The sequence below is a fragment of the Pagrus major genome, chromosome 13, assembly GCF_040436345.1.
Source record: "Pagrus major chromosome 13, Pma_NU_1.0".
NCBI classification, from domain to species: domain Eukaryota; kingdom Metazoa; phylum Chordata; class Actinopteri; order Spariformes; family Sparidae; genus Pagrus; species Pagrus major.
This window is the reverse complement of record NC_133227.1, coordinates 4,087,585-4,110,380: the sequence shown is the minus strand read 5'-3', so window position 1 is coordinate 4,110,380 and position 22,796 is coordinate 4,087,585. Positions and strand designations below refer to the sequence as shown.

The window sequence follows — 22,796 nt, the reverse complement described above, 5'->3', positions numbered from 1 at the left end:
ATTCAGTAATCTTTTCCCTTTAATCTCTATTGAATTATTTACAATTTTCTAACTTTATAAAACTAGAAAATGTCTTTAGTTAATTATATCGTTATCTTTGCATTTTTATTTCATCATATCTGATCATTTCACAACCACATCCATCCTATAACACATATCGCTTTATTGTCACATGAAATACAAGAGCAAAAATATCTGTCACAACTCATCCTCGTGAAAAGAGACTGGATGAGTTGCAAATGCAGCTGAATTCAAAGATTTTAATCAAACATTTCAGTCCAAAGCCTTCATGTTTCCCCTAGATAGTATCAGTAACAAGAAATGAATGGTTAAATAAAACAAAGACCAACAAGAACAGGATGTCCAGAGTCACTACAAGCAAAATGTTTTATTATATTGCCGACATACATTGGATCTAATCTGACTCATAATTAAGAATGAATGTAGCTCTGATGTCAGGTTTTGATTGGTGGATGATCAGAATGAATCCCTGCAGAGGTGCAGTACGTGCACTGTCACTATGTTTAATGTAAAAAAATTAATAAATATCAGCTTAAAGAGATCATCTGTGTTTATGCTGAAAATAAGCTTTCTTTCCCCAGTGCCTCTTCTCTCCACAGTCAGTCGCACACTGCGTGCTAAATGGCCGACAGTCCTGTAATCCACAGCAGTGGCAGCCCATAATCCAGGCCGATCAAAGGTTGAGATTACCAGAGATGTGGGAGGGGCAGAGCTGCAGATAGGAGGACAGCGAGAGAGGGTGAGCTCAGACATGACAGCGGCGATGCAAGATAGGCAGGGATTGGTGCACACAAATAGCCGGCCAATCACAGCGGAGGCAGGGGAAAAACAACAAAGCAAGGGAGAGCTGGTGAAAGAGGTAAGAGCGATGAAAAAGCGAGGGAGAAGGTGAAATCACAGCAGCACAGAGGAGAGACCAAACAAGGAGGAGAGAAAGGATGAGTGTACCAGAGAGCGCTGATCAGTGAGGTCTCCAGAGAGGAGAGAGGAGAGGAAGGAGATGAGCAGGGAGAGGGGGGTGAGCAGCCAGCACTGAGAACATCCATCAGCTGAGGCAGCCATGCTCTGAGCCCTGGAGCAGCAGGGCTACGCAGACACTGCACAGGCCCCCTATCAGGCCCATCTCAGCCCTCTGTCCCAGCCACAAACACCGGGCAAGGGATAAAAGAAGATTCCCATCACATCGGCTGTGCATAAGAACCATGAGGACAGCCAGGAAGGGCACGGTGGAGATGCCTGCGTTCATGCGGCAGCTGGTGAAAGAGACGGAGAAGAGGGTCAGTTCTTTCTTCAAAGGGGGCCGTGGAGGAGCAGCAGAGGGAGAGCAGCCAGTGGAGGGGGAGAAGGAGGAGGTCATCCCCAGCCCCTACCTGGACCGGCCGGTCCTGGACAAGCTGGCAGAGGAGGGTTGCGCCCGCTGGGGCCTCACATACGCCCTGGGGAGCATGCAGGGCTGGAGGGCCAACATGGAGGACTTCCACAACTGTGTGCCACAGCTGGGTGGAGAGCTGGCCGACTGGAGCTTCTTCGCTGTGTTTGATGGTCACGCAGGCAGCTCGGTGGCACAGTACTGCTCACAGCATCTTCTGGGTCACATCCTGGCCACAGGTGAAAGAAATGCAACTGAATGAAATGAATATAAAAGATCACAGATGTGGATTATTGTTAGATTTTATTAGGAAATACATTTATTGATTAATTGTGTTGATGCAGAGAGATGAATGTTCCTTTTTATTATCAATATCATACATAATTTTTCACTGCATTCTGTAAATATCTATCCAATTCTTTGTAATGATGTGTTTATGGGACACCAGAAGGTAGTCTTACAGTGTGTCTCTGTGCACACAGGTGGAATGGGACCAGAGGACGACCCTGAAAGGGTGAAAGGAGCCATCATCGAGGGCTTCCTACAAACAGACAAACACCTGCACACTGTGGCACGTCGAGAAGGCTGGGAGAGGGGAGGCACCACTGTGGTGGCCACTCTCATCTCACCGTATTACATCTACTTCGCCAACTGTGGTGACTCAAGGGCCATGCTGTGCCGGTCCGGCCAGGTCTGCTTCTCCACTGAGGACCACAAACCTTACTGCCCCTTGGAGAAAGAGCGCATCGAGAGCGCAGGCGGCTCTGTGACCATCCAAAGGATCAACGGCTCCCTGGCAGTGTCCCGTGCTCTGGGGGACTTCAGCTACAAGGGGGCAGAGAACCGGACGCCCTGCGAGCAGATGGTGTCACCAGAGCCGGAGGTGTGTGTGGTGGAGCGCTCACCAGCAGATGAGTTCTTGGTTCTCGCCTGCGACGGGGTGTGGGACACCATCAGCAACGAGGAGCTGTGCGCCTTCATCCACAACCGGCTGCGTGTGTGCACTGACTTGAGAGATGTCTGCACTCAAGTCATTGACCTCTGTCTCTATAAGGTCAGAACCTGCTGCTTTAAACCAGTGTGCATGTTATCTTAACCCGAACACAAAGTCATCCAGCACCTTATAGATTTCTACATGTTCAGTAGTTTGAATGGCAAATCCTTTTAACTGATTAGAAACAGAAAAACATAAATTCAGTGTAAAACTGTGTTACGTAATTTTTTAATGGGTTGTGGATTTTATGTAATAACATAATCCTTTAAACTGTGACTGTGTTGACTTTGTTTGGCTCCATCTGAGAGATGCCAGGGTCAGTCCACGTTTTGAGAAAGGAGCTCAGCAACAGCCAGAGTTTCGATTTAATTAAAAGTACACACACATAATCAATCATGATCGATCTATTTGACTTTCACTCAACACAATGACTCCATTCACACCTTTTCTATCCAACAGCTTTGATTAGATAAGTCATACATGGAAAATGTTGTGGGATGGAAAGGTTTACTAAAACAATCACAGTAAGTAAGTAAAGTTTATTTAATATAGCACATTTCCCCGTGCAATAACTAGTAAACAGTGAAGTTGAAACAATGAGCTATAAGACGCTAAATGCTCCATTTGGGTGAGGTAAGCCAAGTGATAGCTCTGTGGGTTTATCATTATAAGCAACCACTTTAACATAGTAGTCGTGCAATCTATTGCTAACATAAGACTAGCTATTACAGACACTACACACAAACATTCATGCCCAAATGGAGGCAAAGTCCAAAAAATGAACCAGAGAAAAGCACTTTGTCTGTAAATGGCAGCTCTGATTTCTGCTGGAGGTTTTTTCTCCGTCTCATTTAGACTGTAGCTGCTGTGTTCACGGTGTAATAGTGTGACAGACCACCTTAAAATAGAGCACAGAAGTGTCAGGGCAGGTTACATGGGATTATTCTGGATTCCTATGAGGATCCATTGCAGCCACTCTCACTCTGAGCGTGTCAGAGCGGTTGAAGGTTGATGTTGAAGAACATGGAGTTGCTCGTCGTACCATCCTCACACATAACGAATTATTTCAGACCAGGAGGGTGAATAATTATTCCACTACAGCCAGATCCACTCATAGCACAGCTGCTAGATTTAAAGGTGTTTAGTGAAGGACATTGTATCTAATCTTGTATCTTTACTCAACTGTAGAATATGTGAATTAGCTTGTCAAGAAGATTTAAAATCAGTTATTTGTTTACTGTGTTATGGTGTACCATAATTTAAATGAAAATCACATCAGCCTTACATCACACAGCCCCAAGGCAATTAATAAAATAAATTGCCTATCTTGTATCTTCTTCAGAGTCAAAGAGACACCAGGGTAAACATGGGCCACATGTGCGCACATTAACATCCATGCTGTTTGGCCATTATGTCCATCATGTCACTGTTACATAACAGCACTTCAGCTTGAATGACCTCAAAATGTCACAGCTTCTTGCACACCCCATGTACATTCTCCTGCTCCGCCGCATCCGTGTGTGACACTGGCGCGCACACGTTGCGGTGAAAATGATCTGTTTCTGAACACACAGTTCATCCAGGTTGAATTAATGTTTGATATGTTGACATTTGTAAGGTCAGCTGTCATCACTCACCTCTGTTGACGCCACTTCTCTCCACAGGGCAGCTTGGACAACATCAGCATCATCCTGCTGTGCTTCCCTGGAGCCCCCCAGCTGTCAGCGGAGGCATTACACCAGGAGGCCGAGCTGGAGGACCTGCTGGAGTCCAAAGTAGCAGGTGCGTGGGTACAGATAACACACAAGGGAGGCTGAAGGCAAGGCACTGTCACATTAGGCATCTGAAGACCTTATCATGTTGAAATCCTGACGCATTTCTGTTTTCTTGAAGTTTATGGTTTGCAGTTGAAGGACACAAAAACTATCAACACCTCTCTTTTACCAGTTCTCCTTTTTAATTATTGAAAGTTTGAGGTTATGGTATTCTATATTTTCTTGTTGTTAACAAATCCCATGAAAAGACTACAATCAACAATAAATTGACCCTACTGACAATAACAAGTCTTCTTCATGTAGCCAAAGCCTCATCTGTGCTGTGGAGCTCTATTGTCATCCAAAAATGATTAAAATGAAATGGTGAATGTCATACTTCGTGTTCCAGGATGCAAATAGTCCAAACGTAGTGATTCTGACAAATTGTTATCATTTCACCACTTCATGATTGATGAGCAACTTAAAGCCCAAGGGACATTGAGCCATAATTAAAGTGAAAACATAATATTTGTTAAACCGCTAACATTAGCATTTAACCACTTCCTAGCTAACATTGCTGTTTGACAGTGTTACACATTATGAAAGGAAAGGTGTAAATTAATTCTAAAATATGAACACACGTCTTGGACACATTGATTTTCACCTGGAAGTGAAAATAACTGGATGCAAACCAACGATAATGTTCGCTTATCAAATATGTCGTTTTAATGTGAAATATGCCCTGATGTTCGTCCAGATGTTCACTTATTATTGTCTTTTCAGTTGCTGATCAATCAGGAAGCAGTGAAATAATAACAATTTGTCATATTCCCTACGTTTATACAACTTGCAACCTGGAACACTTCCCAGCATTTGAACCCCCCCACCCTAACTGTGGCATCAGGGGAAAGTGGCTGCTGTGTGAAAATGCTCTTTAGGCTTGGGGCCAAAAGTATTGACAGATGGACTAACACGTTGTAGAAATATAGATCAACTCCAGGGCTTATTCTTTGCTTGCTGCCTTACTAATTGTGCTTATATGTTTGTTTCTGCTTTACTACTTGACAGAGATTTATGAGGAGCTGTGTGCCAGGGGAGAGGAACCTGACCTGCTGTCTGTCCTCACAGTCCTCGCATCCACTGCCATCCCTGGGTTACCACCAGGTGGAGGCATACAGAGCAAGTGAGAGACACAAAATCAGTGTTTCTATATGTGTGTGTACGTCTACACCCTGTATTGGGAAATTTACCATGTCACGTACGTGTGTTACAGACGGAACTGCATTATTTCTGCTTACTACCAACAAAGGGAGACACACAGACCTACACTGCCAAATGTGAGTACAAACTACACACCTGTCCCATTCTAACCATTAGAAAGCATGTTATTTCCAGTATATTCACCATTATTTTCTCCATTACCTGTCTGTCCAGGGCCTGGGAGGCTCCTGAAAAGCCCAGCTTGGATGTTATCTCCAAGGATCCATGGAGGGACTGTAATTAATGTCAACATTAAAACTGTTGTCTTCATGTGTGCAATCTGACAAAAAGGGAGATAATTAACAGACAGGGACGTTTGTTTACATCATGCCAGCAAGCAGCACCTTGTCACAACAAATACAATGAAAATATAGATCTAATAAAGCCTGATGCATTTTATATTTATACAAGAAGGACATTTTGTAAAACTTAACTCAGAGATACTGATCCAGCAACAAACCTCTGCCTCATATCCAGTGAACAGAAGTTACAGACGATCATTTCAAATGATATAATGAACAACAGCCAACTGTGAAGCCGTACATTTTCACTGGATGAAACAGGTAACATGAGTATGTGTTAGGGTATATTTTAAAAATGATGTTTTAAGAATAGATATATAAAATATATATAAATAATAATAGAGTAATTATTTAAACTTTTTCTGTTTGCCTTTCCTCCGTAGGAAGGAGAAAATGTGTTGACTGAAACCTTGTCAGTGCTAGCCAAATGCTAGCATGCAGCTAGCATATATATATATATATATATATATATATATATATATATATATATATATATATATATATATATATATATATATATATATTTGTTTCAACAGGGAGCAGTGCTAACAGTGCTAGCAGCTGAAATACTGATGGGAATGCACAAAGGTATACTTTTCCCACGGGTTTGAAAGTGACAGGCAAATAAACACTGATTTAATATTCAGTTCTACTAATTAAATCTCAACACATACACTTAGTCAAGAAAAAATACATTTCACACACGATTTAAGTGTTTACTTTGTTTTATTTTAAAGGTGCAATATGTAACAAATTAAAATTACCAAGAGAGTGTGAACAAATAACAGTGTTGACACTATGTCAAAGACATCTTTTATTGTATTGCTGAGACATTTTTTGAAGTTAGCATGCTAACCAGCTAGCCCATGGCCATTTTGTACCTCAAGAGGTGATAGCTCGTTGGTAAACAGCACCAACACTCCCCCCATGCCCCGAGCTCCCAGTACGGGCAGGGTCAGTTATTTCAACCGCTAACTGCAAGGTTAACTAAGCTTACTAGAGTTGTGTATTGCACCTTTAAACATGAATAACAAAATCCATTTGGCAGAAGTGATGTTCAGAGAGTTATTTGTTAAAACAATTGTGTGGTAGATGATTTTCTAGCCTGTAAAGTCTGTTGCCATTGGATTGTGACCAAAAACTGAGCTCCATAAAATTGGCCAAATACCTTATAATCTATATTTACTGAATAAGTTCTACATGTAGACATGTTTTGCAAGCAGTTCTCCTCATGTATCAACTATAGTTTTAAACACATTCTTCAATACAGTGTATGTGAAATGTGTTTTTTTCCATAAGTTGGATAATATGTACTGTGCTGCCTTATTCATATTTTATATAGCTGATAAAACAAACAGCATTAGAACGGGTCAGTTTCAGAATGGATCGTTTAATCTGCATCATATTGCATTGTTATTTTCTTTCAGTGAGTAATTTTTCTGTGTATAGACGTTACATGTTAAGAGTCATGATTGTTTTAATCTAAATAAAGAATATTTGACTGACGACATGCAGTATTTGTACCCACAATAACTCACTAAATAACTATTTCCATCACAGGTTTAAATGAGTAACAGTGAAGCGTGACCACTAGAGGAAAATGGACGTTTGTCTCTACGAAGGAAGCTTTTTCTATTATCCCAAGCACTGATCAAAAGCTGCCACGCAGATGACAAATTAAAATGGCTTTTCTTGCATAGTAAAGGATCTCCTCCAGCCTGCCAAGGAGAGCCTGAATCTTGCTCTCCGCTCTGTTGATGTGATCCAGCAACTATCTGTACAGCACTTATTGACATAAGGACGTCCTCTACGGGCCTCGTTTGATTAGATGTGCTCTGTTGAAGGCCCTGGATCTCAGCGCTCTTTCATGATTACTATGAATTTCAATGACATGCATTGATGAAACAAGATGGGCGACTTGTCGGCAATCAACAAATTAAAATGTCTCTTTGTCAGTGCTCTTGAGCTTTGAAAAGCTCTGTTTAAATACAAACCACAGCTCAAATGTTTTAAATATGCAGCTAGTTATCTAAGAGCAGACTGTAGACATGTGTTTATGTCTGTATGTTGACTATTACTGACTACCACCTCACGTAAAACCACATTTATTGAGGAGCTCAGGGGACATGTGCAGCCAGCACTCTCAAATCAGCAGTTCCCTTCAAGTGGTCCTTCACTGCTTCTTTCATCTGATTGCTTTTGTATGAGCCAATCACTTCAAGACATCAGACCCCTCTTCACAGCCATGCTGAATTCTTTAAATCACGTTCAGCTTTTTTCTCTCTTTGTCTACACTGAACAAAATGTCATCAATTATTTGATGTCCAGGATCCCTGCTGGAGATCTGCTATTACCTGCATAGACGTCCAGAGGGGTGCTGCACAGATGCTAATTAGAGGACGAGTTATTGACTTTCTTGAAATCAGGGTTACAATATAGAGAACCCAAAGCAACATACATGAGAATAACATCTTACTGGTGCTACCTATCTACACTGGTTTCCTGAAGGCGATTATTCATAATGGCCAAGGCCCCCACACCACCAGAGAATCCATTTTGGTGGCCGTAGCTCTGACGTGGGCCCTGATGAGCTGTTTCGCTGAGCTGCTTCTGCAGCAGTGCCAGGGACACCTTATTGGACACCATGAACTCATTGACGGAGATCATCTCTCCTGACAGACGCCGGCCTACATACACCCCATCAGCCACTGCACCTGCATCCGTCTCACTGTCACACACCGTCTCCACTGAGCCTTCCGTGTAGCGGAGTCTTCCTGCAGGGCAGTGGGATGCCATGGGCTGCACGGCGTTGCGCTTTAAGCGTTTTTGCCTGAGGTGTGGAGGCAGGCGCCTCTGTTTGTGTTTTTTGTTCTGCAGGCAGGGGCAGCACAACCACCCGCAGCCAGGTCTAGAGCAGGAGCAGGGCTGATGGCGCCCACAGCACACCAGCTTTCCCACGATCCAGTTGAGAGTTTGCTTGATGATAATAGAAATGACATTGAAAAGTGAGTAGATACAACACACCCCCATCAAGATGAAAAGGCAGTTCCCGAGCCGGTAGGCCTCCTGAGACTCGTACTGCTCTCTCTGACTGCTCACCAGGTCCCCGAAGCCGATGGTGCTGAAGGCCACGAAACAGAAGTAGAGGGAGTCCACGTAGCTCCAGTTCTCCATGGAGCTGTACAGGGTGGAAGCACTGCACGCAATCACAATCGACGCCACACCCAGGATCAGCATCACATAATAGACCGATGGTTTCCAGCCCTCCAGACTGTCCTCCTCGCCGGACGTCTCCTCCCTGCTCGACTCCACCCTAACTCCAGCACACCTCAGCCGACGCTCATGACACCAGCGCATGATGTAAGCTAACATTGTGATGATCCTCTCCAGGAAGAGGTTAAAGAAGAGGATGGTGGCAGCACAGCCGATGAGACCATAGAAAATCAAGAATATTTTCCCAGCTATGGTCGCTGGTGTGGTCATGCCGAAGCCTGGAGAAGGGAAACACAAAATCTAAAGTTGACAAACAGTTTCATTGAAGAACTTCTGAAACAAAACAGTGTCACCACTTACCAATAGTGGAGACCACCGTGCCCACAAAGTAGAAAGCTCCAGAGAAGTCCCAGCGAGGCCTCAACGCGTCCACTCTGATACCAGCTCCGTTGGCCTCCTCATACTGACGCAGCAGAGTGTGCAGGGCGCCCAGGTTGACCCTGTACCTCTGGGTGAAGTTGTCCAGCTGCTGCTTCCAGAGGCGACGGGCACGCAGCTCAAACGGGTGTTCCAGGGCTGAGAAGATGGCTGCCCCGCACAACAGGTAGAGCAGGATGAGTCCGGCCAGCAGGCAGAAACGGGCATTGTCTTCGTTCATGGGCGCCCTGGGGCAGCAGCAGCCACCAGCAGCCCTCCTCTGAGCCATGAGCACAGCAACGGCAACAACATGCACCGCCTCCACCAGTGCCTCCAAATCACACACTCACAGTATGTGTTGCACGCATCAGCCAATACATACATGCACTGGCTATTTGAAGCACTTTTGGTTTGGATGAAAAGCAACACATTTGGCACTCTCGTTCAGTAGAAGAATTATGAAGAGAATACAGCCTGTAAGACAACAAAAAAGACGCAGGTTTACTACAATGTAAACGTCTTATAAATATTTCATTTTACAAACTATTTATGCTTTTTTTCCCCTTTTATAGTACAAAATGATTACAACCACAAAACTTTCCCTGAAAAGGTGCTATGCTTTGGTTAAATAGTCAGCAGCAGTTTAATGTAATCCACACACAGATCAAATAATATGAAATCTGGAATAATAAAGTTTAAATTAAAAACAACACCTAGTACCTGGTCTCGCTGCCAGTGGCGTCTGTTCCCTGAGCGCTTCTGGTGCGCTGTGCTCTCTCCATGGATCTGCTGAACAATGACCAACGAGAGGAAGCCTCTTGAGTTTTTCGTGCAAACTGAAAGGCTGTCTGATGTTTCATCTGTCACACGCTGACATCATCATCCCTTAGCCCACCCCCTCCGTCTTTGAGCACACCCTGACTGGTGCAGTCATCTCTCCATTTCAAAAGCAGTATTCCCCTTTTTCAAGCCTTCATCACACCTCGATTTAACTTCACCTTAAAGTCCTAAAAATAAATGTTCCTTTATTTCAGGTCCCGAATGAGATGCAGCTACAACCTGATACTGAAACTAACCCTTCAGCAGTGGTCTAAATACTAGAGAAGGGTCACGTGACCACAAGCCCACTAATTAAGCAGGATACTATTAAGTGGGGGGTAATATTTGATTAGTGCTGCCCCTTTTTCTTTCCCACCACTGAGTTTCCCTTGAGCAAGGCACTCAACTGAAAAGTGCTCCAGTGGGATTTGCTCAGATCAGACTGTGCTTATATTGTGCAGCTTCCAGTCCCTCTCAGAGGGCTTTTTGTTGTTGCGGCAGACTGCGTGGGAGGATTTGTCGAGCATGACTCTCACTTTCTCTGTCTGTTCATCCCTTTAATCTCGTCTGGCGCTGCAGGTAAGGGCAGGGGTTCCCCTCACCTGCCGTCTGATGGCTGAATGGCAGGAGTGGACAGGTGTGCAAGACAGAGAGCACATCTGCCTTCATCTCAGCAGTCAGCCCTGTGTCAGGTGTTGAACTTTACAGTTTGATTAATAATCTGCTCAGGTTTACAGTACTGCAACTCAAAACATATTACATCAGTAAGAACTGACATCTGCACCTCAACAGAATTACTGTACAACAGATTTAACAAGAACTAATTACTAAACAATAAAATATAAGGTTTTAATCTTATATCAGATTTTTATTTAAAAATGTAATTTTTTTTACAGGTTTTAGATGATGCACTTAAAAAAACTTTATACTGATGTTGGCACAAAATGAACAATCTTAATATGCAATATAGAAAAAATAGGTACAGTATCTTTACTACTATACATTTATTAATTGGTTTATTTAGGGACGGTGCAGTTAACGTGCAATCTGGCATTAGCAGAGACCATTAAATGTCATCAACCTTCATAAAGAGCAATAATCAGGCTGTTTTTTAATGAGGTTCCAAGAATCACAATGACCAGCAACCAGTACTGAGACAAAAAGATAAATGTGTATTTGGCCTTTCAGATTAGACAAGTATGATTTCACATGTGGGCTGATTATTTTCATATGTGATCTGACTATTTGAAATTAAAAAAAAAAAAAAAATTCCCACATAAGAAATTACATTTTCACGTGAATTAGCTGCATATATACATTAATATGTGACTGACCATTTTCACATGTGGATTACAATTTCCGCAGGTGAAAATCAGAGAGTTCCTGTCAAGCTGTCAGCTGCAGGAGTTCATGAAAACTTAAAAAACTCTGTGACACTGACAACAAACCTATCAGAAAATGTGGCTAACAGCTTGACTTGGCCAAAAGCATAAGCTGTATTCATTGGTTTTTAAATAGATAAAAGTACTGTGTTGTAATATTAGCCTACTCATAAGTGTGCTGATAAACAATGCATTAAATAATGTGTATCCACTATCGCTGAAAACTAAGCTCATGGCAGTCCAATAGCTCCTAAGCTGTTTCACTTAAATGTCAACATAATGCTGGTGCTAGAGGAATTGGGATTCATTTTCAGGGTATAATAAACAATAAACAAGCAGTCAGGCTTGTGGTACCCTTTAAGACAGGGTGTGCACTAACACTTAGCTTAGCAGCGACAGTGAGGATTTTGTCTTAAAAGGGGTATAAGTAATGTCTTTCCAAATTAATTTGTAATCTCCTGGGTTACCGACACTTGGATTACACCAGATGAGCTATACGGAGATATTTTATTTATATATTTTTTTATTTTATTAACAATGTTATCCTAACTCCTATTCATAAATGTTGGAAATATTTCTAATGTGTGACAAACTGCATAATGAATCATTTAAAAAAAAAGTACAACAAATAATGATGATAATGAGAAACAATTAATAGAAATGCAGGAAATAAGTCCACTTTGTAGCCTGATAGTTTAGCACCATTTTAATGACACAGTGTGACATTTAAACTGCTGATCATCTTGAGTCAGAGGGGGCAGCCATACAGTATCTTTGGCTTATAATTGCTTGTGCCATGTTTCCTGAAATAATGAGCAGGTCATGTTAAGACAGGAGGGTCTCCCGCTGAGGCTGGAGACCGAGATTTTGTGGCTCTTACAGGGTGAGCTCAGTGTCGTTGGTCTACTCAGTGGTCAAACTTTTGGTTCCATAAATCACCAGCGTCCTTTAGCCCCAGGCTGTGGGTCTAATTTACTGAAAATATATCTGTTCTGGAAAGTATTTACCCAATAACAAATCCTGCTAAATGTATTGTTATTGTAATCAATCACATCCTCCATTTTTTACACCCTCATACTGGATTATTATTCTGAAGAGTTCATTCCCATATTTCAACGCAACCATTTCAGAAGCCAGTGCCTCTGCAGTCATTCACTCATGAGTAGTGAAGGAAGGGCTGAGAGTAAACTTCCACATGTGGTTAGAGTGGCGTTCAGGTCAGTGGCAGCATGTTGGCCAGTGTATCGATGAGGTTGTCCAGACCCCACAGGTAGCCATCTTCTCGATTGCCCTCTACCCAGGGACTGCGGTGGTCCACGGTGATGTGTGACGGCAAGGCCACAGTCTTTCCGAAGTCAATCATCCAGACTCCTGTTCTGCCGGTCCAGTCGTGTACAAACAGTAGGGAACTGCCCACAACCTGAGGGGATACAGCTGTCAGAAAACTTTCCACCAGGTCAAATGCGCTATAATATCAGCCTGCAGCTCAGTGGCTCTTTCTTTTCAACAAACTGTCCCACATCTAACCTCATGTGCTCTGAAGAAGTCTGACGCCTCCAACACCTGGCGCAGTTGTTTCAACCATCTGAGATAGCCCCACTGAAGGGAAAGATAAGATTTACAAGAGAGGAAAGAGAAACAATCTATGAGCTGCCAGTGAACGTCGGTGAATCTCACACTCACCACAATGTGTGTATTGGATTCAACAAAGCTGCTGAATGCCTCTGTCACTTGATCTCTGCTTTTGGTCCTTTTGAAATTGGTGTGACATTCTCCACTGGACTTCTGCACAGAAAAAATACAGATTACAGCATTGTAATGCAAAAACTGCAGCTGTTAGATGATGAAAATTGACACGTTGAAAAAAAACAATCAGTGACACAACTGTCTTTGTCGAGAACTTACCTGGAATCCTTCGATACGGAAACCCAGAGTTGTCGTGGAGCTCAGCGTCTCCCTCCACTGCATGTACCTGGTTTTCAGCACTGCCTGCTGGGCTCGTTCCTGGACTGTTGGGGCCTCTGGGTCCACAGCCACCATCTTCTCATACATGTCGTGACGAGGCTGGGGCCGCTCTCGGGCCACCAGCAGCTCCTCCTCGAGGTATGTGCTGTGAAGGACAGTGTTGTGACTGGAGCATATAAATTGCATTAAAGGATTATTGCAACTGTTTAAATACAGAGCTTTTAAAGGGGACTTAATAATTTGAGGGCAAAAGATGCTCATTTAATAAATATTAAGAAAACAATCTGTTATTCTCCATTAAATTTGACAACTAAATAAAGCTACTATTAAATTTATAATTGTTTTATAAAACTGCATTTCAGCCTCTGAAACTGTCTGGGTCCTTACTGTGCATCTGTGCACAAGTTCCTCAACTATTTAAACTGCTATTATTCCTCACAAGAAAACTTTTCTGCTGGTTTTCCTACTAAACGATTGTTTCATTGCTGTAGTTTTTGATAAACAGGAGGAATCAAAAACTATGAGTCCTTTTTGTGCTGCACTATAGTATGTCTCCTTCAAATCTGCCTGTAAAAAAATAAACACATTCAACTGCTCTAAGTGAAAAAACTTTAAGCTTACCGACTGCCCATCTTGCAGTCCATGACAGCAGGCGTGCTGAAATTGTTCAGCAGGTTATCCATCATGTTGTAATCCTGCTCGTCCTGCTGCACCACACCGTGGTAGGCTGGAACAAAGGGCCTCAAAGTGTCCTTCATCAGCCTGAGATAGCATTGTTGCTCCCCCTCACAGAACTTCTTCAGCAGTGTGCCATAATCCCCAACACGAAAGTTCCCTATAAAGAAACAAAAAACCATATTTATTCCATTATTGTGGATATTTGTTTACCAGAATAAGACCAGCTGAGAAGCAAAATGAAGACAAGTGAGAGAGAAACAAACCTGCATGTCCGACCACTTGCAGCCACTGCTGAGGTGTCTTGGGAGACATAGGAAGGAGCGATGAAGTTTTATGTTTCTTCCATGCGGAGTTCTGCATCGGAAAACCAAAAAAACCTCAGTCAGTCATTCCTTAGCACAAGCTCACACACACTACAGCTCACACTCCTCTGATGCCTGTGTTTTTCTGCATCTACAGACAGCAGAAAGGACCTCAGACTTCAGACTTAGTCGCTCAACTGGTTCCTTAATGGGTGAACAACGTCTCCATGGAAACAGCCCTTAAAACCATGACTGGGTGAGGACTCGCAGAGGACAGGTCGGCTCTGATGTTACGCAACAGGTTTGTCAAACATTCATAGGAAGCGCTTGTTTTCTTTCTCCTGAAAACAGCTTTTAACTGACCAGTGGAAGGCTGAGACAGACACGTTGACAGTGACAACATGGAAGTTGGTTCCAAGTTAACTAGTTACTTTGTAGATTGCATTGCTGCATCACAGCCAAAGCAGATGTGTTTTTTATTTATTTATTTTACAGGCAATTAGATTTAAAAAAAAAAAACAACACAAATTCCAATAATCAGAAAAAAAGATCAGATCCAATAATCTGCAGGCTGAAAATCGGTCCACCGTATACAATATACAAACATGAAAATATATGTACAATTTACTAAACATATGATACTTACCTACTTTGATACTTACTTTGTACATGTGATATCAGTATGTATAATATAACACAATATCACAATATACTTTTTACAACACTGGTAATGATAATCCAATAATAATGATGAAATGTATTTATATAACATTCTTAACATTGAGTAAAAGACGTGAACATGGACGAAATAAAAACAATAAAAGTGAATACGATCAGATACATGAATGTAAAAAATAGGAGGCTATAAATGAGAACAAGAACATGTATCAAACATTTCCAAAAGCATGCACAAAAAGTCACGAGATTGATAAACAAATGCCATTTTTCTGCATATTGTGTGTTTACTTGTGATACTTGAGTATGTTTTGAATTTTATCATATTATATTATCAGCGATGACACTTGAGTATGTTTAAATGAATCAAATTGTAAATGCAGGACTTTTACTTGGAGCATTAACATTATCATATTGCTTCTTTTACTTGAAAATGAAGCATCTGACAGTAGCCTTTGGTCTGTGTTGCAGCGCAGTGGATGTAATGTCCGTCCACAACCTGTAGAGGGCAGCGACACGCCTCACAGGCTCCGAGCCTCCGTCTAATGTCGGCAGAGGAAGAGGCGGCGGCGGCAGAGCAAAGTGAAGAAGAAGAGTTTAACGGTTCCCGGTTGTTGAACCGCTCCAGTCTCCGCGGTGCCGGTGGTCCACACATTGTTTTGGACTGTCCCGTAGCACCAGTCAGGCGGCTAACGCTAGCTGTCTCATTTGCTTCACCAAGCTAACGCACCGTGGTGCTTTTCCAACGAGTAGCTATGTGTTGACAACTTAACTCTGCCTCTTTCAGGATCATTACTTCAACCAAAGGTGCGTATTTGTATTTTGGCGTTTGTCCGCACATTGAGCAACACGATGTGTTTCCCATACAGATAGCTTAGTTAGCTAACTGCGAGTCAAGTTGGGTTAGTTGCGTGAACCAGCGCTAACTAACAATAATGTCCGTGCTAGCTAACCTTAGCTAACCTTTGTCAGTTGACGGTATCACAGCAGGGATGTTAACACTCGCTAGCTGAAGTGGAGGAAAACGTAGCGTTTCTTTTATTTAAAAAGCCCTGAATTATTAATTTAACGGAGCCTCCAACTTAACGATATTGGTTTTCACAAGTCAAACGAGAAACTGCCCGCCGTCTGTAATGTTTTCTGTGCATGTTGCAGTGAAGGATGAGCTTAACCTAACAAAGATTTCTCTTTCACCGCACGGGAGAAAGTGAAGTCAAGCGCGAAATCTAACAGCACAGCAACTTCGCTAAAAACAACAACAGCACACAAATAATAACTTACCTCGTAAAACATGACTTAAAACATGTGCAGAGTCCGCGACATAAGATATGTCCCACCAACCAGAACTTTTTCCAATAAAAATGATGACACCTTTTGAAATGGACTCTGTCGGCTCGCTACCGCCCCGCGCGGTGTGTTGTGAAGAGGACGGACTGTGAGGTGAGACAGGTGAGACAGGAAAGACAACCAGAATAATGACATGGATGCATTTTAATTAAGCATGCTAATGTACCCCAGATAACAGACATCAGCTGTTTTCTATAGGGTTAGGGTACGCCCCATGGGATCTTGTGATACTGAACCAAGAAATCAATCCTGTGAGTAGAAAAACAGGATGTGCACATGAAAAACTACCTTCTGTACCGATGATGAGGCTCTTTCGTTGTTTTTGACTGATTTTTCATAGATCACAGTTGTCTCTTCAGATCTAACTTTTTAAATAATAGGAAATCAGGTTTTGATTTGTCCAAACCAGGGATGCACAATAAAAAAATAATGTTCAGTCTATACCGATACCAGTAACTGCCTGCTTCTCGGGGCCGATACTGGCGAGGAAAATATAAAATTTGCCCTTTTTTTGTATTTCTAAATTCCTATGCTGTAGTTTATGCACACCTGACAATCAGGGAAGTTAAGATGTAGTGAGCAAAGATGATAGATGATTTAAATTCCCATAGTGGATTTGTTGTGTTAAAGCTTGTTGACTTTTTCCCTCCTCTCAGGACATGTATCGTGAGCTGTGCTTGTTCTTTTTCTCTTTCTTTACTGAGTTCATTGGCAGATTACAAACCAACATTTGCTGACTGTACAACTGAGCGCTCCCGTTTTTTGCAAGAAAATTAGTTTTCTTGATCAGATCAGGGTAAAGATCAGGCTTTAGACCTTGTAGTTTGTTCCCACTGTCAGGAATCCAAGGAATTACGTATTTCTTCTACCACAGACCCAGAGCGATGGACGGGGGCTCTGAGGTGATGGAAGATATTGTATTTCGAGGAGTGGAGTTTTCTGTGAAGGTAGAGTTGGACAAAGGTCTGCTGATAGTGGAAATCTCAGACTCCGCGACGGCAGATCAGTGGAGAGGGGACTTTGATCCAGCTTGTAAGTAGCACTCATTTATCATAGATTAAAAATATGAGCACGGCCACAAACAGTCTCACTCACTCTTTAATCCTTGTTTTCAGACATTGAGGATCTCACCCGCAAAACTGGCAACTTCAAGCAGTTCCCCATTTTCTGCAGCATGTTGGAATCGGCTGTTCGAAAGGTACGTTTGAAGGTGTGCTGAGACACAATGGGAAGGAAAATTTTGAGATGGCATGAATGCATACAAAGTCACTCAAAAGATGAGAACAGACACAAATTTGCTCGAGGCTGTGTGAGCTAAGGCGAGACTCATTCATTCGAGCTTAATGTTTCCACTTGAGCGAAAAATGCACAGTTATCCCGAGCTGTCTTGTTCCTTCTCCCTTTTCATTAATACACAAAAGGAGAGGGCCTGGAGGGAAATCAGAGAAACAATTGAAAATTTGCGTATATTTTGAAATTGGTCTCAACAACAGTACAAGCACAGGACACACACACATAGACTTGTGTGTGCTGTGAACGTCAGTCCGGTCTGTCAAGTCATTTTAGACTAAAGTAAAAGTGATACATGGACTACAAAAACACAGTCAAATTTGTGCAAAGACAATGAAACAACATTTGATTCAGGATTCTCAGAAGAGAAAAATACTAAATTGTTATTTTTATTAATGGTAATTGTAAATTAAACAGTAAAACATTTTTATTGCTGAACATGTGGGTCAAGCAAATATGCAAACATAACACACGTAAAAGAAATGTTTTTATGATTGTGGCCTCCTGAATTTAGTTTTAGGTATGTTTAATTTCTGATGTTGTACCTCTAACTTTTTCTTCAGACGAGTGATTCTGTGACACTTGACCTCTTGACCTACTCTGACCTGGAGCTGCTACGCAACCGGAAAGCAGGAGTGGTTAGTCGTCCCCGCGGGCATCAGCAGTCGTCTGCGCTCACTGCCAAAAGATATCTCATCCTCATCTACACTGTGGAGTTTGACAGGTGTGTGTCTCGAAGTTTATTTAGTCACATCTTATAGGTCCAGTGTGTGGGATTTAATGGCACCTAGCAGTTAGGCTACAGATTGCTACCAACTGAACACCTCTTGTCGGTGGCCACTAAAAATGTGAAAAACCTGTAAGGCTTTCTCTAGAGCCAGTGTTTGTAGTTGAAGACCTGCTTCCTCTGTAGACATAAGAGACTCATTTTAAGGTAACAAAAACACAGGGATTCTTCATTTCAGCTGATTTTACAATAATGAAAACATAATTATATTGATTTCTGCCCCCCAAAAAGCCTAAATCTGACACACTAGACCTATTAAATAAATCTTGTTTGGTGTTGACCTCAGATGTATGTTGTTTCTTTATTTAACTACTTTGTATTTGTAGGATACACTACCCTTTACCCCTGCCTTACGTAGGCAAGCCTGACCCAGCTGCCCTGCAGAAGGAAGTCAGAGCTCTGAGGGCTGAGCTCAGCGCTGTCACTTCTCATGGAGTTGACAAATCTGCAGAGCTAGAAATACAGCGACTACGATCAGAGTAGGTTGCGTTTATTTTCTCCAGTGACCAATTTGAAGGGTTGTGGGGCTTTTTTAAAATTGTTTTAAACACTTTTTTAGGCTGGCTCTGGTGAAAGAAGAGAAGGAGGCCATGGCGAAGGTTCTGGAGCGACTGCAGGTAAGTGGAAGTGGTTCCACAACTGGACCAGAGGACTGGAGAGCCAGAGATGTGGTGAGGACGCTGGAGGAGCAGCTTGGCAAAGAGAGGGCCAAAAGTCAACGCTCGGCAAGCAAGAGATGTCAGGAGCAGCGACTGCTAACGGAGCAGGTAAGCCTCATCTGTAGTGGGAGTTAGCTGAAAAAGATTGAGGATGTTACTCAGCTGGTTTTTAACATTTTCTCCCCTATCTTCCTTGCTAGTTGGAGGAGCTGAGGGCATCAGAGCGCGCCCTCCACATTCGAGTCAAGAGTCTCACCAATGAACTGGCGCTGCTACGGAGAGGGTTAGACAATCTAAGCGTGTACTATATCTTTACTTTCTCTCTCTTTCATCCATTCACCTACAATGCGGAGAAAACATATGAAATCTTATTCTTATTTGTCTATTTAAAGTACACCTTCTTTGTGTGTCTGCAGCAGAGTGACTCCTGTGTCGGCTCGCCTCAGCTCTCGAGTTGACGGGGAATATTTTCGCTCGCTCTCCCGCGATAGGAGGCCAGGCTACGGGACAGTCAGGGCTCGTTCAGGATCCAGAGAACGGATGGAGGACAGAGTGCAAAGATCAGAGGAAAGAGGAAGAAGAGCAGACTCCTCAGGACCACGTGCTCGCATACCCAGGCCGTCACCGTCTCCTACTGGTACTGCCTCTTCTCATGATGTTGCTATAATTTGGCCTGTTATTCTCCATCTAAATTTGTGCTTAAGTGTCAAAATTCTTACCTACTATCTTACAGGGTCACGGGTTCCTCGCTTTGACCCAACTGCTTACATCCAGGACAGACAACGCCGGCAGAGAGAGGCAGAAATCAAAAAGTTGGTTTCCAATATTTTTCCTTTGACGACAGACTGATGTTGATGTTGTATCTGCTAATTTCAACCCCGTTTTGTGTGTCAGACAGAGGAAGGTACGACGGGACATACTGACATCACCTGTCGTCCCTGAGCGGGGACGTTCACGCTCCAGAGAGGCCTATCCTCAGATGGCCCGATCTGGCAGCAGAGGCAGGAGTTTATCTGTAGAGCGGAGAGGGAGCAGGAACTCCTCTGAGAGCTCGTTAGTGGATATGGAGGAAATGGCCCAAACTCTGTTCAGGTGATGATGGGGTTACCTCAGAGAGGTTTTGTGAAATCACTTTTGCTTTTTTGGTTTTGTTTACTTTATTATTATTCATTATTATTATTATTTTAATGTATTTAATATATGAATTTATTATTATTATACTTTACTTACTAAAACATGTATGTTATGGGTATTTTAACATCTGATCTTCTTTGTTTACAGAGGAAGAAAACAGACTTACAATGGACCCAGTGTGGTGAGTGACATGGTGAGTAATGTAACACTGTTACACTGTTTATTTTGCAATCAACAAATTCCTTGAAAAGAACCAAAGACACAAAACCAACAATGCGTTATTTAAATTGTTGTGGCTCACAGCCTCGGCCTCTTGTTCCCTTTGATAACAGATCTTGAAAACAGGTTGAAAATTATATAGTTGCATTTTCTTCTAAAGGCTCAGTAATTTCCTAAAACATCTTGGCCACTGTAGTCCTTGGCAAATGTTATTGAAAATTGTTTAATGGTGCATATGTTGGGGACTATTTTCAGCTGTGGATTAATAAACATTTGATACAAGTGAGTATTTAAGGCAGCAGGATGCAGAACGGCAGTGGAGCTAGGATGTGCAACTAATGATTGTTTTCATTGTTGAATTATTTGTTGTTTATTTTCACGATTAATTGTTTAGTCAATAAGATGACAAATAGAAAAAAATTAAAGATTAAAATAAATAAGATAAAAATTAAAAGATAAATCAATTATTCAAAAAGTTGGCAATTAATTTACTTCCTATTAACTAACTGATTAATCAACTAATCGTTGCAGCTCTTAATGGCGCTCTTAAGCACTGAAGAATAAACTGCATCTATAAAGCTTTGGCTGCACAGACAATCTTTGTTAGTTGGATCAATTCATTGTTGGTTTGGTCTTTTCTTGGATTTTCTGTAAAACAGAATATTCCCGGCTTTCTTCTTTAATGTGCGCTTCATCTGTTTCTAGTCTCGAGGAGGCCTTTTGACCAGAAAGCAATTATGCAGTACTCCATCACACAGAGTGAAAAATAGAGGTAATTCATCACAAGTCTTGCTACAATAAAAATATTTTAAATGTGCTAAAAAATACAAATATAAACCATCTTATCATTCATCTCATTTGTCCACCCCCAGACAGCTCAGCAGATACAGGCGCTGAGCTGTCGGAGATTGATGCCAGGCTGCAGGCTCTTCAGGAGTACATGAGGGACCTGGATACAGGACACTGACAAACCACTGCACAAGCTGCTTCTCTAGCTACTCATGGAAATGTTCCCTGCACAGCTTGGAGCTCAGGCCGTCTTTTTGTTTTTACAGTGCACAGACTGAGGAGGAACACGTGAAGCTTCTAACACGAGCAATGTGTTTGTGTTCATGTAAGAGACTCAACGTCCTTCTGGAGGGTCAGACCTCCAGGACTTTAGGAAACTACAGCCATCACTGTGAAGGACTACTTTTTGTGGACTAAAATTATAATTTTTTTTTTTAATATACCAAATTTTTATGAATTAACTTAAAATATGACTGTCTGAGTGTCGTGTTACCTTTTCTTTTTTATACCTTTTTCAACTCAACAAGTTAAATCTGGCAGTAACTTCTTCACCAGTTGTTGGTGTTTCCTTTCCTTTGCTGACTGTTAAACCTGCGATTGACTGTTGTCTCTCAGGCGATAAGCAAGCAGAGGACCTGACTGACTGCATGCATCACACGATCACAGGATTTGGGGGTTAAATGTCTTTCCATCCACTTGTGTACATTGCCTTTCCTACTTGACCTTGAACTCACCATTACCAGTGCATTTGAACTTTATAGTTAATACCATGACATGACCTTGATTTACAAATGTATTGTTTTTACTGTTTGAACTTAAGAGGACTGTATATCCCAAATTCAAGCAAAAGAAGTTATTACATGGTGATCATACCTGCAAGTGTATGAACACTGACACCTTTTCATGACAGTGGAACTGCCAAATTTTCTATGAAACTGCTGTACGTGTAGACTAACTCAAAAAATGTTTCCAGTCTAATGTCTTTTATACCACTTGAAATATAATTTATAAGAAACATATCATTTTGTACACACTTCTTTTACTCTTCACTAGTGTCAGTCCAAGTGCAGCCTGAGGGAAACCTTGAAGGGTCTTCACCACTGCAGCTGGCTTGCTTTCATTAATTAACAAATAAGCTTCTGGCCAGGGAGCCTCTCTCTCAGGGGAACGAGTCAGTGTCTGAACAGCTGCTTTCATCCTACCGGGATACTCAGGGGGACAGCATGAGCGCCTTATGTTGGTTTATGTCACGGAGAGGGAGAATGCAGCACACACTGACGGACGCTGTGTAGCGAGATATTCATACGCAAAGCTTTTAAGCTACATATGTGCAAAACATATGTATGACTTGTATGAAGATGGTTACAAATTCGCCATCCTGCACAATAGATTTTCCCATCCGTAACACTTCTTCATTCCT

The 22,796-nt window shown here is 42.1% G+C and overlaps 4 protein-coding genes across 6 annotated transcripts; 2 read left to right on the top strand and 2 right to left on the bottom strand.

Annotated features, from left to right (window-relative positions):
* Positions 1 to 880: 880 nt before the first annotated feature.
* ppm1nb (protein phosphatase, Mg2+/Mn2+ dependent, 1Nb (putative)) lies at positions 881 to 5,668 on the top strand. The gene is made up of 6 exons (XM_073479401.1): positions 881 to 1,629; positions 1,873 to 2,444; positions 4,049 to 4,166; positions 5,207 to 5,321; positions 5,412 to 5,475; positions 5,573 to 5,668. Exons 1-6 carry the CDS (start codon positions 1,224 to 1,226, stop codon positions 5,588 to 5,590), a joined length of 1,293 nt encoding a protein of 430 aa, XP_073335502.1. The 5' UTR covers positions 881 to 1,223; the 3' UTR covers positions 5,591 to 5,668.
* Positions 5,669 to 8,181: 2,513 nt separating this feature from the next.
* On the bottom strand, positions 8,182 to 9,571 carry kcnk12l (potassium channel, subfamily K, member 12 like). The gene is made up of 3 exons (XM_073480085.1): positions 9,274 to 9,571; positions 8,597 to 9,191; positions 8,182 to 8,530 (listed from the first exon to the last, which is right to left on the bottom strand). Exons 1-3 carry the CDS (start codon positions 9,569 to 9,571, stop codon positions 8,182 to 8,184), a joined length of 1,242 nt encoding a protein of 413 aa, XP_073336186.1.
* A 2,651-nt stretch (positions 9,572 to 12,222) lies between these two features.
* On the bottom strand, positions 12,223 to 16,524 carry itpkca (inositol-trisphosphate 3-kinase Ca). The gene is made up of 7 exons (XM_073479986.1): positions 16,433 to 16,524; positions 14,438 to 14,528; positions 14,118 to 14,331; positions 13,437 to 13,641; positions 13,215 to 13,316; positions 13,059 to 13,130; positions 12,223 to 12,951 (listed from the first exon to the last, which is right to left on the bottom strand). The coding sequence occupies exons 1-7, from the start codon at positions 16,442 to 16,444 to the stop codon at positions 12,745 to 12,747; spliced, it is 903 nt and encodes a 300-aa protein (XP_073336087.1). The 5' UTR covers positions 16,445 to 16,524; the 3' UTR covers positions 12,223 to 12,744.
* On the top strand, positions 15,705 to 22,395 carry ccdc61 (coiled-coil domain containing 61). Of its 3 annotated transcripts, none has more exons than XM_073479982.1 (13): positions 15,705 to 15,958; positions 17,373 to 17,530; positions 17,614 to 17,696; positions 18,352 to 18,512; positions 18,902 to 19,054; positions 19,135 to 19,342; positions 19,435 to 19,535; positions 19,651 to 19,871; positions 19,968 to 20,046; positions 20,129 to 20,326; positions 20,516 to 20,561; positions 21,293 to 21,359; positions 21,460 to 22,395. In XM_073479982.1, the coding sequence occupies exons 2-13, from the start codon at positions 17,383 to 17,385 to the stop codon at positions 21,552 to 21,554; spliced, it is 1,560 nt and encodes a 519-aa protein (XP_073336083.1). In that variant the 5' UTR covers positions 15,705 to 15,958; positions 17,373 to 17,382; the 3' UTR covers positions 21,555 to 22,395. The 3 variants fall into 3 exon arrangements, with proteins under 3 accessions (XP_073336083.1, XP_073336086.1, XP_073336085.1); XM_073479985.1 differs by having other exon boundaries at positions 15,730 to 15,958; positions 19,435 to 19,517; positions 19,654 to 19,871; XM_073479984.1 differs by having other exon boundaries at positions 15,730 to 15,958; positions 19,435 to 19,517.
* The last annotated feature ends 401 nt before the right edge of the window (positions 22,396 to 22,796 follow it).

Coding starts and splice junctions, on each gene's coding strand:
- ccdc61 (XM_073479982.1), top strand. CDS start 17,383: ATGGACGGGGGCTCTGAGGTGATGGAAGATATTGTATTTCGAGGAGTG. Junction 17,697..18,351: donor TGGAATCGGCTGTTCGAAAG/GTACGTTTGAAG, acceptor CTTTTTCTTCAG/ACGAGTGATTCTGTGACACT. Junction 19,536..19,650: donor GGGTTAGACAATCTAAGCGT/GTACTATATCTT, acceptor GTGTGTCTGCAG/CAGAGTGACTCCTGTGTCGG.
- kcnk12l (XM_073480085.1), bottom strand. CDS start 9,571: ATGAACGAAGACAATGCCCGTTTCTGCCTGCTGGCCGGACTCATCCTG. Junction 9,192..9,273: donor CACGGTGGTCTCCACTATTG/GTAAGTGGTGAC, acceptor TCCCTTCTCCAG/GCTTCGGCATGACCACACCA. Junction 8,531..8,596: donor TGCTCTAGACCTGGCTGCGG/GTGGTTGTGCTG, acceptor TCCACACCTCAG/GCAAAAACGCTTAAAGCGCA.
- ppm1nb (XM_073479401.1), top strand. CDS start 1,224: ATGAGGACAGCCAGGAAGGGCACGGTGGAGATGCCTGCGTTCATGCGG. Junction 1,630..1,872: donor GGGTCACATCCTGGCCACAG/GTGAAAGAAATG, acceptor CTGTGCACACAG/GTGGAATGGGACCAGAGGAC. Junction 2,445..4,048: donor TTGACCTCTGTCTCTATAAG/GTCAGAACCTGC, acceptor TTCTCTCCACAG/GGCAGCTTGGACAACATCAG.
- itpkca (XM_073479986.1), bottom strand. Junction 14,332..14,437: donor GCAAGTGGTCGGACATGCAG/GTTTGTTTCTCT, acceptor GTTTCTTTATAG/GGAACTTTCGTGTTGGGGAT. Junction 13,642..14,117: donor GACTGCAAGATGGGCAGTCG/GTAAGCTTAAAG, acceptor TGTCCTTCACAG/CACATACCTCGAGGAGGAGC.